This window comes from Tamandua tetradactyla, chromosome 5 (genome assembly GCF_023851605.1).
Source record: "Tamandua tetradactyla isolate mTamTet1 chromosome 5, mTamTet1.pri, whole genome shotgun sequence".
NCBI lineage: Eukaryota > Metazoa > Chordata > Mammalia > Pilosa > Myrmecophagidae > Tamandua > Tamandua tetradactyla.
In genome coordinates, this window is record NC_135331.1 from 32,594,928 (window position 1) to 32,607,718 (window position 12,791).

Sequence of the window (12,791 nt, forward strand, 5' to 3'; positions counted from 1 at the left end):
ATTGAGGGCTTTTCCTCTTGGCCTGTGAAGGTAAAGCAGAAGTGAGACTAGAATCCTGACAGATTCAATCCAAAGCATGCAAGTTTCAGGTCATTGTGGGGACTCTGCCCTGCCAGGTGGTGCCAATCAGTCACTCAGGGATGGGATTAAAGTGTGCTTCAGAATTACCACCATCCTCCTTCTGTGTCCTTGTGGCGTGTCATCCTGAGACTTGCTGTCCTGATCCATCTTCCTTACTCAGTTGTGGTAAAACCATTTCATAGAAAAGCCTGTGATTGTGGACCAGGCTTTCATCTACACCACCTCATTTCATGCCAAGGCACTTATCACACAGTTCCCATTTTACAGAGGCAGAATCTAAATCCCAGAGAGGTCAAGTGACTTGCCCACATCACCCAGTTTGTGGCTCTGAGTCCGGTAAACTCCAGGTTCCCCAGGAGCAGGACGTCTGTGTATCTAGCCTGGTAGACAGGTCCAAGGACGTAAGGCCTCAGTGCTGGAGTTGAGTGACAAGAGTGGGAGCAGAGCAGGCAGGGCCTTCAGAATGAGGCTGCTAGAAGCACCTCCCAGTGCTGTACCTGCTTGACCTGCACCTTGAACAGTTAATGGTTTGCTGAAAGCTCGAGTTTCCTCAGGAGTAGGAATGATTAATTAAAGGACCTATCCCATGGACTGGTCATCAGGATTAAATGAAATAATGTAAGTTAAGTGCTGAGCACAGTGTCTGGTGCACAGTAAGTGCCTGGTAAGAGCTATAACAGATGTCCAATTAAAGTAATTGAATGCTGAAGTTGTAATGTCATAAAAGGCCTTCATCAAGCACATCTTTGCTTAGACATGTGCCTGCTATGAGGGAGATGTGTAGAACTGGGATCAGGCCAGATAGGCAGTGCCCTTTACCAGGCTCTCATTTTGTGCTTCCCATGCAAGCCCAAGGTAGAGGATGGGACTTCCATCTCACTGCTGAGAAAACTGAAACTCAGGGAGTCCAAGATCACAAAGCTAATGAGTCAGATAGCACGCATTCATGGAGCTCCAATTATGTTTCAGCCCCTGTCCTAGGCACTTGACATACTGTAGAGGACAAGACTTGGGGGGAGCCCTGCCTCAAGGAGCCCCTTTTCACAGAATACTGGCTCAATAGAGTGACCATCTGGTAGAGAAGTCAGGGCTGCTCACATTCCCCAAACAAGCTTTTCCCCTTCCTATTAATGGGTTTGTTCATACTGGAACTTTGCCTGGTATACCTTTCCCTAGTCTCAGCCTGGCTTCTTCATGTCACCCTTCAAGGATCAGCTCAAACGTCAGCTCCCCTGTAAAGCTTTCCTAAACACCCCTCTCCCCACCATGGGGACTTCTTGCAGACTTCTAGGACCTTCTGCCTACTTCTGTAATAGCACTTCTCTGTGTGCTAGTTTCTTTTACCATCTGTCTTCTCTGCCCAGTTAACCTCCTCAAGGGCAGAGCCTGTGTTTTATTCGTTATAGATTCAAGAGCTGAAACATAGGCTCTAGAGAAATGTGTGTGGAATATGTGCTGATTGTCTTCTGTCCCTGGAGGAGTTAAGAAAGGCTTTGTAGAGGGGAAAGGAAGTTCTGAATGAGGCCTCAAACATGAGTGGGAATGAATCAGAGTTAGGGGGAGAGGTTTAGGGAGGTCAGCTCAGAGGCAGGAGTGTGCCTAAAGATAGGGCTAGGGGAGAAAGGAGGGATATACAGGGTACAGGAAGGCCTGAAATTTCTGTTGAACAAGCAGTAGTGAGCCTTGAAGGGGTCTGGGCAGAGAAGGGACATATCAGCAGTGAGCCCTCACTAGGTTGGTAAGATCTGCCAATGAAATCTAATTTGGGAAGGATGGTGAGAGGGGCCATACCTGTACTTACAGCAAGGTGGCCCGTGGGTGCTCACACTGAGATTGTGACCTGATGACCCAGTCACCTACAGGGAATTTCAAGCACTGCTCTGCCTAGTGGGTGAGGTTTTAAGGAAGGTTGTCTTCTGTTGAGAATAGTCTCCATACCTTTTTTGCAGTTGTCAGAGAGACAGGCCCTGGGAGATTTTGCTGTGGTCTGTTCCCTTCCCTTGCTGAGTGGGGCTGGAAGGAGGGCTAGGGGGGTGCTTTTTGAAATTAGCAGTGCTGGTACCTAAAGAAACCAAAGAACCCGAGTTGGGTGGAGCTGAGCAGAATTGAGAGCTGGGCAGTGGCCCAAGGCACCAAGGCCATTGCAGGGTGGAGAGAACCTGTTTACCATTGTGCACTGACCCACAGCTGGAAGGAGCAGAGCCAGGGAATTCCTTATGGGAAAGGGAGGCAGGCCCAAAACAAGCCATTGGGGTGAGAGAGTAAAGCAAGCCAGACTCTTTCTTATCAAGATAGGGAGTCTGGACGCTGCCAGCCACCTCCAAGGCAGGGGAGACAGGGCCGTAGGAGGGAACACCAAGCTACTGTGAACCATCTCCTTTTCCACACTGACTCACATTGTGGCCTGGGGCAGATCACTTATTCTCTGGGTTATAAGCCTCCCTGGCTGTCTAAGCTCAGGGACTAGTTTGGTGATTGCACAGGCCTCTCAGTCCTTATAGTTGGCCATATGCACACCACCCTCTCCAGCATTCTTATGGGGCTGACATAGAACCTATTTATGCTCTGTCATTATCACTTCTTAAGGAAATGAACTCCAGAGGTTGTTACCCAGTAGGCAAAGTAGGTCAGCCTTGTTTTTATTCTCACTTCTCTTTTGAGCTCTGGGTAGGAGAAGGAAGCCCCCATCCTGGCATCCCTGGACCTGGGATTGGCCATGTACTCTTGCCCATCCATTTCCCAGTTTTCCATACTTTGTTGAGACTGCCTCTGGCTACCTCCTCTCCATCCTGGAGTCCCATGTGAAAGGCCACTTTCACATTACTCACTCTTGCCCTTTCAGCACAGAGAATATGGCTCTCTAACTGGGTGGTAAAGAAGAGGGAAGGGAATGACAAATATCAAGCCCCTGTTATTTGTGGGCACTTTATATTTATTGGGTAGGTTAGTGCTCAAGTGGCAACCTCCACTTCCTGGCTGTGTAACTTTGGGAAAATTATTCAACCTTGCTGAGTCTTAGTTTTGTCTATTCAATAGAGATAATAAAGCCTACTTCCTTGGGCAGTGGTGTGAGCTAACTAGAATAATGTCTGTATCGTGCTTGGCAGAGCTAGTCATGGCCAGTACTCAAAAGGTTTTGACTGTAATAGCTTCATGTGATTGTTACCACTGCTGTCCAAGGAGGTGGTATTGCCGCCTTATTACAGGCAAGGAACTGGAAGCTCAGAGAGTGAAACAGCCTTCCCTTTTCACACAACCACAAAGTGATAGAATTGGGATCAGAAGCCAAGATTTATAGTTGGTATGTCATTGAGTAAATGACTTAATCTATTAGGTCTTTAGTTGCTTCATGGATAAAATGGGAGTAACCTGCCCTGCCTACCTCAAAGGGCAGATGTCCTGAAGGACAAGGAGAGAGAGCCCCAGCTTATGGTCTCAGTGGTCTTGAATTAGTCTTGACCCTCTGAGCTCTTGAAAGCCTTTAGCCTCACGGTCTGAGGAGAGGGCTAGGGAACTGGGATCCTGCAGAGAATGGGGTCAGCAGAATATCACTGCTGCCTTGCTCCGTGACCTGAGCTGGGCATGGCATGGCATGGCACAGCCTAGCTAAACCTAGCTCAGCCAGGGAACCTGACAGATTCTTAGATCTCTCCCCCTCAGGAGATGGGATTGCTAGCAAATGGCAGATTGCCCAGGATGTCATCTCCAACTCAGGTTGTGCTTGCAAGCTATGCCTATCCAGGTATTGTCCTCACCGAGCATTTACTGTGCATGGGCAAGCCACTCTGGGGCAGTCAGAACACTGGGGCCTTGTCTTCAGGAGCTTGGAGCCAGAGATAGAGCCACATAACTGTATCTGGGGAAGGGCCTGATTTCCCATAGCCTTCCCAGAGGAGTCAGAGTAGCACATGAGTCACCGTGGCAGAGGAAAAGTCCTGGTTCTATTACCTACTTATTAGCTTTATGATTTTGCCCAAGTCCTCTCTGAGTGGGTCAAGTTTCTTTTGGCTTAAATGGAAATAATAATCTATGAGGGATCCACCTCACTGGGCTACTAGGGATATCAGGTTGCTGTAGGCAGCAGTGGCTAGCCCATATGCAGTGCATGAAATGAGAGTCATGATGTTGTGGTGAAAACCAAACAGGCACCTGGTAAGTACCTGTGGGATATAAGGGGCAAGAGGAGGGATTACCAAAAAAGTTCAAGATCTGGGCCACGTAAGGGAGGTGCAGTGCTGAGCAATATGAGCAAATGATAACGAAGTACTCATTTCATATTTTACATTTTGGCCTACTGAAGAATTGGTGCTGAAATCTGTTTTAAGGGCTTGTGGTCAGATTAACAAAACTACAATAGAATCAAATAATGTAAAATTGGACAAAAGATATCAAAATGCATTAGTATATGAAAGAGTTATAAATTATATTTTAAATTATAAAATTTATTTCAATTATATATGTAAATGTATTTATATGTGTGTGTGTGTATATATATATATACACATATAGATACAGATATTTATACATATATGTGTATAGGGTCTCAGTATAAAATGTCTTTTCTACCGTGGGTCTCAGTTTAAAAAGTTTAGGAAGTGGTGTTCTAAGTCAGGATGAAGATTTCAGGACAGAGGACAATTAGTAAGATCTAGGCAGGCCTGGAGACTGGTTGCTTGACGTGTGGAGCAGAGGTCAAGAGCATGGGCTGTGCAGTTAGGCAGTCTAAGTTTAAGTCCACCTCTGCCACTTATAGCTACATGGCCTTAAACAAGTTCCTGAACCTGACTAAGTCTTGGATTCTACTTCTGTAAAACAGGGATATTGATATTATAGTGGGGTTATTATGAAATTAACATTTAATGCATATAAAGCATTTAGAAGAAATTAATAAATAATAAATGATGTACAATTGATAACGACTATTGCTACTGTTGCTGCTAGTATTATCATTGTTGAAATTACATTTTTTTGACATTATATTAGGCCCTGAAGGGTCAGTGTAACTTGGAGAGGGGTGTAGAAAGGGTATTCTAGGTGAGGATGGGTGGATGACAAGGGATAAGCATGTGTGTGCCTGGCATGAGAGTGTTTGGTAATCGTGTGGTCTCAGAGGACAGTATTGAGACTATAGTAGAAGGTGCTAGGAAGATGTTGACTTTATGTGGGGAAGAAAACTTTATGGTAAAAACTGTTAAACAGAAGAGTAGAACATATGGAATAAAAATAAATAATAGGGGGAACAGATGTTAAAATAAATTTAGTTTGAAATGCTAGTGATCAATGAAGGAGGGATAAGGGGTATGGTATGTATAATCTTTTTTTTTCCTCTGTTATTTTATTTCTTTTTCTGTTGTCATTTTATTTCTTTTTCTAAATCGATGCAAATGGTCTAAGAAATGATGAATATGCAACTATGTGATGATCTTAAGAATTACTGATTATATATGTAGAATGGAATGATATCTTAATGTTTTGTTTGTTTGTTGTTAATTTTTTTTAATTAATAAAAAAAGCTGTTAAACAATAGAGTGGCTTCACCTGGAGGTAATGAGGCCCCATCCCTGAAGGAGTTCAAGCAGAGGCTGGACAGCTAGAGACTATTCTCATTAGGCTCTTTTGGTTGCAGAGACTCCCTCAGACCATCTGAAAAAGAGGGTTTTCTGAAGGATGAGTGAGGCCCTCAGAACCTGACACATCCCTCATGGGCTGTTTGGGGTCCCTTATACTCTAGCAGCTGTGGCTCATACTCTCCCTCCACTGCCAGGACCTCTGCATCATCATCATCACTCTGTTTGCAGGGATCCCTCCTTAACCCTCCCTGTATCTCACAGCTCCTCTCTGGACAGCTTTTGAGGGTCAGTTCACAGTGCAAATTGCCCAAGCACATAGGGAAACTAAGGCTTCAAGAGGGCAAGAAATATGCCTGTTGTAGAAGCGATTCTTTTATTAGATAGCTGTTGGATCAGGTGCCTTCTGATATCCTGACTGACTAGATTGAAGCATATGTGAAGCTTCTGAGTTTTAAAAGTTGTTCCTGCAACTTTGTTTTGTTTTGTTTTTGTTTTGGATGCATGGTCCAGAAATTGAACCCGGATCCATTCCTGAAACTTTTCAGGAGCACATCACATGCATAAAGAGAAGTCTGCCTGCAGTTTGAGAACCAGTGCTTAGAGAGCAAGTCATGTGCAGAGTGCCAGCCCTCCAATGTCTTCCTTCTCACCATTTGTGGGTGGATTTAACACCAGCTAATAGAGGAAAAATCAATTCAAATGATGATATTTCCTCAAAATTTTTCCAATTAAGGTTTTAAAAACCAAAACAGATCTTTCAGTTGGTGGGATTTTTGTTTGTTTCTGAGAAGTTCTTGCCAAACCAATGATGTAGCTTAAATCACTGGTATCTCAGAATCCAGGAAATATGGTAGTTTGTTTTCCACCCTATTGAAATGCCGGTTTGAGGTTTGAAGTTGGGGCTTTGAAACTGCCAAAGCTCTTATCTGGCATCAGTTAAAAGAACACTAAACTTTGTGTTCCTCTTTATATCTGCAGTTGGGAAAATGGGTATTCCAAAACCCTGCAGTAAGACCTTACCAACAAAAACAGACCCAAGAGTTGAGGTGTCAGATGAGCTTGTATTAAATCACATAAGAATTCTTTGGAAACTGTTAAGCCCAGGTTAAAGCCTCTCCCTCCCTGGGCCTCAGTTTTCTCATCTGTATGATGGAGGGATTGGATCAGATATTATCTACATCCATAACTGCCAGAACTTCCTATTGACTCATGTGGACACCCTTTCTTGTTGCATCCCTGACTTGCTGCGGAAACGAGTGCATTGTAGGTGGTAGGAGGCAGCATGGCATCGGCCTTTGTTTTCTGTTCCTGGGTGTTTTGTTTGGGGGTTGCCTGGAGACACCCATTTCTGAATTACCTAAGCTAAAGGCTTGGTCTGTGTTTTTCTCTTGTTAGGGAGAGAAGTGAAGGGAGTGTCCCTGTGACCCGGTTCTGCCTCTGGGTTGTAAGAGGAGCAGAGGTTCAAGAAGGGGTGGTTTGTGTCAGTTTATTTAGGGACCCGTTTGCCCCAGGCTGTAGAAGCCTTTTCGGCTGTTGAGCTCCGAGGCTGTTCTCAGGCCTGTGCTGTTCCCCAGATAAAGCCCACTGAAGGAAGAGACCTGCCCTTTTGCGTCTCTGAGGTCCCAGCTCTGCAGAGTCCCTCCCTCTGCTCTTCCAAGCAGTAAGTTACAGCAGCTCATTTCCTTCCTCCACAGAGAGAAATGAGGCCTGGGCCAAGTCCTAGCCCCAGCATGTCCTGGGCTAAGAGCCTCCTCAGCGCTGTCTTGAGCCTGTCCCCCACATACACATACACACTCCTTACTGGGAGGTAGGGCAGAATTGAGTGTGGGCTTTTGGCTGGAACGTGATTTGGACTTAAATCTGCATTTTTTCCTCTGATTTGCTGTTTGACTCGAGCAAGGTACCCTCCCTAGCCCTTGCTTGATCTCTCTGAGCCTCTGTGTCCTTATCTGTCATTAATGTTTAATGTTTTATGCTGTTAAGACATAAATTACTTTTTATTTGAACAAAAATACATAAGAAACATGTACAAAGAACAAAATTAAAAAGATCCATAATCTGCCACTTTGAAAGACTTTTAAGAACAATGAGAATGAGTATGGCATGCATATCTTCTTTTTTTTTTTTTTCACCAACACATATATCTATAAAGAGGGAGGCACACATATCTTTTTTTTTTCTTTTTTTTTAAACCAACACTGATCTGAAAGCTATATAAGCTGCCCAGCCTACAAATGTTAGTTTCCTCCTTGTCTTTGCCTCTCAGAGCTAGGTGAACTCTTGAATTGCTGGATGATCACTCCTTGGAGGAAGCCCACTCACTTGACTAAGTGAGTGCCCTCTGGCTAAGCCTGCCTCAGCCTGCTTTGTTGTTCTGCCTTCCTGAATTGGGTCTTGATGTTGAGATTTTCTCCACTGTCAGTACCCATCAGAACGTCAACTCCATAAGGGCAAGGACTTTGTTTTGGTCACAGGAGTGCTTCCCTGTGGCCCACCCAGAGACCCCCGCTTGGCACACAATGGCTGCCTGGTAAATAGATGTGGAACACATCCAAGAGGTAGTGTTAGAGCTTTGAAGTATTTGTAAAATTGTGGTAGGCGGAGACAGCTTGGGGAACATTCCAGCAGAGACTGGTGTGAGCAGAGGTTGAGAGGTGGTAAAGGGCCAGGGCGTAATTGGCGAAACTATGAGTAACTGGTTTTGCTAGAGTAAGGAGGTGAGCATGTTCTTTCTATCCTTGTTTGGCTAGTTTTTGTGTCCAACCCTGATGCCTGTATGCAGGCCCTCAGAGGAAGCTCATTTCCTGGGCAAACCCAGAATGGATATGCTCTGCTTTGATGCACAAATGAAGACACTTAGGCCTCTGCCCCTGAGAAGCATGGTGATCCCTGGTCCCTTGATACATTGCAGATGGGTACTTGAACTTGGTGTCTCTCTGGCCTGTGTCTTCCTGGAGGGGACAGCTTCTCTCTCATCTGCTTTAGGGAGTTCATGGGTTTGCAGTTCCCAGGGGGACTGCATGGGTCGGGGGGGCAGGGGAGGAATCGAGGTCTAGCCAGGCTGGTGGCTGGGCCCTAAGCCAGGGCCTTTGCTTCTCTTGGCGCCTTTGACTGGCCCTGCCCTCTGCTCCACAGGCTGGAGGAAGTCCCCCTGGAGGTGCTGAGGCAGAGGGAGTCCAAGTGGCTGGACATGCTCAACAACTGGGATAAATGGATGGCCAAGAAGCACAAAAAGGTGAGGGGGCCTGGGCCTTGGACCCTGAGCTCTAGGAGTTGACAGCCTGGAAAGGAGGAACCTCATCAGTTTGGGGGAGCAGGGCTTCTCCAACTGCCAGGCTGCCTTAGGCACCCCCCACCCCCACCCCATCTGTCATCTCTGAAATGGGGAACAGAAGCCAGCTGAAAGGCAGGGCCCAGTCTTGACTCAGGCCTCATAGGTGACTTCAGACTCATGCAGATTTTGTCCTGTAGTCAAACTTCAAAGTTGCTTTTAGCCAAAAGCTCTTACAGGCAGCTATTTTTCCAGCCTTCCTGAGAGAAGTCCTTAAGTGCTGTTTGCCACCTCTCAGGGAAGACTTTATAATATTAATAGCTAATGTGTGTTGAATATTTGCAGTGCCAGGAACTTGTCTTAGATAATCCTTACAACACTCCAATAAGTGTGGTAGTAGTAGTATCCCCACTTTATGGATGAAGCATAGGTTAAATGACCTGTGGAATTAAGATATGAGCCTAGGCAAACTGACATCAGAGCCTGTGCTTTAAACTACCCAAAATAAGGTGACTTCTTCAACCTCTAGATTAATTTGCTGACTTCTCTCTTGCTTTACTGGCCAAAGCAAAAGGAAAGAAAAGTCACTTCACATTTTAATAAGGTCTTATAGAAATGGTCTTTTTTTAAGTCAGGCTATCTTAGGTACTCAGTTTATCTCCCGTAGGAGCTCTATCTCTCTTAAATGTGTGTGGCATGTAAGCTGCCCTCTGCAGGGTGTAGGCCTCCCTAGCCTAGAGGGGCTCCAGCTGCCTTGAGGAGGCCTGTCCAGAGTCTCTGCTTTGAGTTCTGTCTGCACAATCTTCCCATCCACTGTGTGAACCCGATTTCCCACTGTCAAAAGCTCACATGTTGATCTAGTCCAGGCTGCAGAGCCTGGCAGAAAGAGTGTAGAGCAAAAGGCAGAAGTGAGCTTGGTCCTACTCCACTGCCTTCCTTTCTTTTTGCCCATGGCTGCCTATGGAACTTTGGGCACATCACTTCTCAGTTTCCCCCTGCTGGGTCGAAGTGATAATCCTATTAGCATGGCTCCCATGAGTTATGACTGTAAGTCCTTCATAGGCTATAAACTCCCATGCCTGTGGCAGTAGAGGTCACTCAGGCCTAGGCCCTTTCTTGCTGTTCTAGGTGGGCTTTGGGCACTCATTTTCCTTATTAGAAAATATTTCTCTTTCTGTCTCGTTCTCTTTTTTTTCAAGGCAGCTATTCCTCACCTGCTTTCTGTCTGACTCCTAGGTCTGTTTTCCTGCCTCCTCAACCCTCAGGCCTGACCCTAAGCTTCAGCTGGCTCACCGGCTGTCTGTTGTGGTGATTTGTGGCTGGCAGGACTGTGGCACTGGCCTTCTGGCCCCTGCCCTTGCAAACAGGGGTTCCAGAGGGGAACCTTGGGGAGCTCCTTTTAGCAAAATGGCCAGTAGTACTTGCTCTTCCCCTTTGCTTCCATGGCACTGTGGTAAGAGCCTGAGGGCTGCTGCTACCCAGCGGGGACCATCACAGAAGTGCTTCTGTCCATCCCACCCAGAGATTAGCCCATATGGCATCTCCTGTACTCTGCTTTGCTCAGGATGGGGCCCACTCCAGGGCACCTCATCTGCCACTTCCACTATGACTACACGGGACCCTGGCCTAGGAGTTCTTTCTGTCTTACTGCAGAGACTTGGACTCTCCCTTTGTTCACAAAAGTCATGGCACAGGAAGGGCAATACCTGTTTTAGAAAGTGACCCAGACCATTACTTCTGTACTCATCCCCATCCCCCAAAAGAAGGGACAGGTTTGGCTGGGAGAGTGCCTCTTTCTCCCAACCCCATTTTTGTCAAGGTCCGAATTCTACAGCTGGGAGGCTAATTATAGCTGGAATGCTATCTTCCCCTTTGTGGCCCTTTCCCCATGGGGCTCAGTCCTGCGGCCTGCTCAACCTGTGGTTCCTGCCTTTCAGTAGACAAAGGTGTGGTCTCATTCAACTGTCATCAGAGTCCTTTTCCGAGGCGTTGCCTCAGAGAATGATAATTCTTTGCCCTTTCTGATTAGAGCACTTTCTCATACTTTATCTTTACTAGCTCTCTGTATTCCTAGCTCTCCATCCCCACAGGGGAGTCTCCTGGTGCCCTGGTCGGCCCCAATGATGGCAGGGCCTCTTTGGGAAGCTTAATGGGAACCTTAGGCCATGGAAGATGGTTCCTGGACACCCCAGGGCAACCAAGTATGGAGAGAACTGTGATGATGAGGGTCTAGTTCAGGCAGAACTTGGCCCTGGGCTGGGGGTCGTTTTAGGGCCCATGGCTCTGAGCCATAATGCATCCCTTCCTTTGCCAAAGCCTTCCCAAACAAAGTGGCTTCCTTAAGGAGAGACTCTTGTCCCACAGCAGCAGGAAGCCTTCTTCTGGGGCAGTTGCCTTCCACTCCCTTCCTTTCTCTACTTTCCAGGCTCCTATGACCAGCCACTGATGCTTTTCCCCCATAACCTGGGCCTGTCTCCTTCCTGGTTCTTGACTCTCTCTGACCCTTGGAAAGTTTTCTCTTGCTTGTACTGGTCATCAGGAAAGCCAGTGCTTCTGTGCCCCCCTCCTTTGAGAATTTCCAGTGGGACTATTTGAGGGAGTTTCCAGATGAGAGAAGCTAGGTATGAACCTGAGTCCTTGGGCTTCTGTCAGGCATCTTCCTGCAATGGAGGGTTGAAATAAAGTCACCATTTCTTGAGCACATACTGTATAAGGTCACATGCTAGGTACTTTTTTCTTTCCTTCTGATAAAATCCTCTCCAAAACTTTGCAGAATATCTGTTATCTTTTTAATCTTACAGCTAAAAAAAAGGGATTGGCTCAGGGTCAGTGCAGCTGGATTCAAATCCACATCTGTGTGCTCTTCCCTTACCTCATGTCCCCATCCCCCTTCATCTCAGGTCAGGTTGCTTCGTGTTGGAGGTAAGGGAGATGTCATTGGCCAGTTCCTCCAGAAATACCCCTCCCCCATTCCGAGGAAGTGGTGTCCCTGATTTGCCTCTACCTTCCTTGACCCTTGACCTTGAGGACAAGGAGTATGGTCAGAGCAGCTGCTTTCAGCGCCTCATTCTTGTACCAAGCCCAGGGGGAACCCACTTCTTTTTCCAACTTTAGAGGCCAGTGAAGGGGAAAGTACATGGGTCTGGATCCCCCAGCCTGAGTGGTGCAGGTATGAGGTAGTGGGATCTCTCACTGGGTGACATAAATATTTTTTCCCTACTCTATACCTCAGTTATCCAATTTATAAAAGACATGATGGTTTTGTGGGTTTTGGTAGTGGAAGGCTTTTTCTGGTAAACACGATTAGCACAAATTGAGCACCAGCTCTTGATCATGAGCCACCCCAAATACTTTCTCCCTCACCTCTTCCAGTCTGTGAGTCAGGGGGAATACTGGTACTATTTTGGCAAGAGCCAGGATCAGGAGTCCCACCTAGGCATGTGGCCCCTGCCCTAGCTGGTGAACCTGGGGGCTCAGGATCAGGGAGAGGAGGAGAGGGGATTCCTGACCAAGCAGAGCCACCTTCCTTCTGAGTTCTGCTGATATTTCTCCTCTTGAGGCCGGTGCTGCCATATGGTTGCTTACACCATCCCTGTGGATCTGTGCAGGCTGCATCTTTGGGTCAGCTGTTACCTCCCTTCCCTGTGGCTATAGCTAAACACCTTACCATGCAGATCCCTCCTTGATGACTCCCACAGGCCTCAGCCAACTTGTATGTTTCCGTTTTGATTCAGAAAATGGATCCTGTGGTAGACCTCGGGAATGCTTCTGTTGTCACTGGGCCAGGGAATGTGGTGCCAAGGGGACGCCACCATCACCTGGCAGCAACACATCTAATTGTAACCACTCCACACACACCCCACCCCACC

At 46.8% G+C, this 12,791-nt stretch overlaps 1 protein-coding gene across 5 annotated transcripts in view; it reads left to right on the forward strand.

The window, feature by feature from the left end:
- Positions 1–12,791, forward strand: part of TBC1D10A (TBC1 domain family member 10A) — a 29,867-nt gene that overhangs the window by 9,156 nt on the left and 7,920 nt on the right. For 4 of the 5 annotated variants that reach the window (XM_077160580.1, XM_077160582.1, XM_077160584.1 and 1 more), the window contains exon 2: positions 8,787–8,886. In XM_077160580.1, the coding sequence (XP_077016695.1) occupies positions 8,787–8,886 (100 nt within the window). Of the gene's footprint in view, positions 1–7,819; positions 8,567–8,786; positions 8,887–12,791 lie in introns of those variants that run through there. The other variant, XM_077160583.1, reaches the window with a different exon arrangement.